Source organism: Trachymyrmex cornetzi, unplaced genomic scaffold (genome assembly GCF_001594075.2).
Source record: "Trachymyrmex cornetzi isolate Tcor2-1 unplaced genomic scaffold, Tcor1.1 scaffold1580, whole genome shotgun sequence".
NCBI classification, from domain to species: domain Eukaryota; kingdom Metazoa; phylum Arthropoda; class Insecta; order Hymenoptera; family Formicidae; genus Trachymyrmex; species Trachymyrmex cornetzi.
In genome coordinates, this window is record NW_017296180.1 from 78244 (window position 1) to 81720 (window position 3477).

Consider the following 3477-nt stretch of genomic DNA (forward strand, 5'->3'; position numbering starts at 1 on the left):
GGGGGAGCCATATTTGGTTCCTCAAACAAGAATATCTGCGATAAATTCTACAATAAAGATAAATATTTTAAAGAAAAGAATTGTATATAGGTAAATATGTATGTACATATAATTTATATGTATATACCCAAGGAGAACAAGAGAGTCAAAATAATGTCAATTTGACATCATATTGACGAATTTATGTCCTTTTTTGGTCAGGATACAAATCTCGATCTCAGATGATCTAAATATGACTTTATATAAAGTCATTCTTAGATCATATGAGATCGAGATTTGTATTATGACCAAAAAAGGACATATAAATTCGTCAATATGACGTCAAATTGACATTATTTTGACTCTCTTGTTCTCCTTGGGTACATATATGTATATATGTATACAATATAATATTATGCACATCAATGTAAGCAAAAAATAAGAAATATTAATATTAATATTAACATTAATATTAAATAGGTTATAACAGCATTGCATTTTTTTGCGAGTGGATCTTATCAAATGAACATTGGAAAAAATATTTACATGGGAGTTAGTCAGCCAACTGTGTCGCGCAATATCAATGAAATCATAGATATAATGTCAAGACCAGAAATTATGAATCAATGGATTAAATTTCCTAGTACTTTGGCAGAATTCAACGAACTACGAACACAGTATGAATATGAATTTATTTTATTTTAGTCTATAAACATAAATACAAATATAAATATGAATATAAATATAAATAAATATATGAATGTATAAATAAATATAAATATATATTAAAATAAATGTTCATTAAATAAATATAAATCTAAATTTTTTTTATTCTAGATTCTATAGAAAATTTGAGTTTCCAGGTACAATAGGATGCATTGATTGTACTCATATTGCTATTGTCCCACCAGCAGCAAATAATAATGTTCATCCAGAACATATATACATAAATAGGAAAGGATATCATTCAATAACTACTCAATTGGTAACAATAAGTTTTATATTCGACAACGTACATCAAAACTTTATACATATATTTTATTATATATGTCCACTGTTCTTGATTTTTGACACTTAAAATCTACGTTCGAAAACAACTTTTGTCTGAGAAAATAACATTTGAATACAAATAAATAGGCGAGAGAGCCATTTGTCCAGGCAGATAGCATATGTATATTCATAAGCTATTTTCCTAAAGTAATCGTTTGCTTACGACATACACATATATTTATTATAAATTTTTATATAATCTCATACATGTATTTATTACAGATATGTGACGGTTAAAAATAATGCACATTAACGCACGTTATCCAGGAAGCACTCATGATTCATTTATATGGAATAATTCGAATGCAAAAAACGCTATGATTCAGCTTTATAGACGTTATCCACAAAAAAATATGTCGTTATTATCATCACAATATATAGAAGGATTAATCTTGATCTGTTTTTTTTTAATTGAGGTTTTGTCCTGTTCCAAATAATTTGTATTTAATAAAATTTAAATAAATTTACATAAAAACGAATAATTAATATAACATCAAAAATTTTATTATGTAAATGCTTTCAATTGAAGGTGATTCAGGATATTTGTTACGGCCTTGGATGATGACTCCTATAATTGATGCTATCGAAGGTAGTCCAGAAGCTGAATATAATAGAAAACAAATGAAATGTCGTTCATTAATCGAACAATGCAATGGCGTTCTAAAAATGCGGTTTAGATGTCTATTAAAGCATAGAGTACTCCACTACTCTCCACCAACAGCATCTAAAATTATATATACATGTGCAGTATTACATAATATGTGCATTAATGAGAATGTCCCATTATATTTAAACGATGATGATGAAGCTATGGACTTTGGGATGTACAATAACGAAAATCATATAGAAAATGAAGAAAATATACCTGAAAGAAACGTTCGCAGAATTGATCCAGATCTTGCAGCTGGTAGAAATAAACAGCGACTAATGATTGCAAATTACTTCTCGTGAATTATAAATATCATTAATGTGTTCTTCCTTCTTACTATTTAATCCTTTATTCTTAGTGTTTGTATATTTATATTTACATTAATGTAATAACAAGTAATCATTAAAATTACAAATTATGTCAGCATATTATTACGTACCCAGGGAGAAATGACGGTGGAATCGACGTCGATTCGATGTCAACTCGACGTCGATTTCATTGTCATTTCTCCCTGGGTAAGCGTCTAAAAAAATGTTTTAATTTTTCCATTAATTAGGGTGGAACAGTGATCCAAATACACTAGATATATTTTAAGTTTAATATTTTCTTTATTTTCACAAATAAATACAAATAAAAGCTATGTGAAAAAGTTAGAAGTTTTCAAATATTATTTATTGTTTATGACATAATATGCTCATTGGTAAACATTTTTAAAGATAAAAACAAATTTATAAATGCTTATTAGTAAACATTTTTAAAGATAAAAACAAAATTATAAATTCTCTTATAACGATCCTCTTACAAATAAAAATTCTGTTGTGTATGTATAAGCGCGTAAACAATAAGAGAGAAACTAACAAAACAATGTGTAAGTTATTTTAAATAAGCGTCTAAAAAAAATGATTTAGTGAGAATTGCTTATATCATTTGAACGTTCTTATATTTTTAATTATTAAAAAAATCGGAGTATTACTCGCATTAGTACATCGTAATTCGTACATCAGTCTTATCAATTATATCTAGCAATAAAATTGTGACAAGTTTAATAGATCACTATTGTTCCTTACTATCACAGTAGTATATTTTCTCTTAAGACAAATTGCACTTTTCTGTAACGTCTGTCAGTTTTTCATTGCACATCTCCATGATATTAGTCATTTTTTCTTGTGCTTCTACAGATCTTCTTAAATAATGTAACCTTCTTTCATAATAATCTTTTTTTAAATCATATGTTTGTTCATAAATATTATTCAATTTTGTTGATACTTCAATAGTATTTTGTAATTCCTTTTTGGTTTTTTTTTTCTTTTGTTCACAAGATTTTACATTCAATATTCCAATATTCTTAAGGACTTTATCTATTTTGACAGGCGGTTGTTTAACATGAATGTTCCGTAATCCATTAATATCTTGTTTCTTATTACATAATGTATTCGAATCATCGTCTATAACTGCTTTTCTTTTTTGGGAAACTAATATGTCGTTATTATCATCACAATATATAGAAGTATTAATCTTGATCTGTTTTTTTTTAATTGAGGTTTTGTCCTGTTCCAAATAATTTGTATTTAATGATGTTCCAATATCTTCAAGAGCTTTATCTGCTTTGGAAGAAGACTGGTTTTCTATATCATTATTTCGTGTTCTATTAATATTTTCTTTTTCATTCGATAATTCATTCTCTATAACTGCTTTTCTTTTTTGGAGCATTAATATATTGCAGTTATTACTGTCAGAATGTATAGAAGTATCAATCTGTTTCTTTTGAAATGGAATTTTGTTCTGTTCATTAGAATTTA

At 26.7% G+C, this 3477-nt stretch overlaps 1 protein-coding gene across 3 annotated transcripts; it reads left to right on the forward strand.

The window, feature by feature from the left end:
- The first annotated feature begins 460 nt into the window (after positions 1-460).
- On the forward strand, positions 461-2098 carry LOC108758509 (putative nuclease HARBI1). Of its 3 annotated transcripts, none has more exons than XM_018503505.1 (3): positions 461-656; positions 817-964; positions 1559-2098. In XM_018503505.1, exons 1-3 carry the CDS (start codon positions 502-504, stop codon positions 1589-1591), a joined length of 336 nt encoding a protein of 111 aa, XP_018359007.1. In that variant the 5' UTR covers positions 461-501; the 3' UTR covers positions 1592-2098. The 3 variants fall into 3 exon arrangements, with proteins under 3 accessions (XP_018359007.1, XP_018359008.1, XP_018359006.1); XM_018503506.1 differs by lacking the exon at positions 1559-2098 and adding an exon at positions 1252-1324; XM_018503504.1 differs by lacking the exon at positions 461-656 and having other exon boundaries at positions 892-964.
- The last annotated feature ends 1379 nt before the right edge of the window (positions 2099-3477 follow it).

Coding starts and splice junctions, on each gene's coding strand:
- LOC108758509 (XM_018503504.1), top strand. CDS start 1,588: ATGATGACTCCTATAATTGATGCTATCGAAGGTAGTCCAGAAGCTGAA.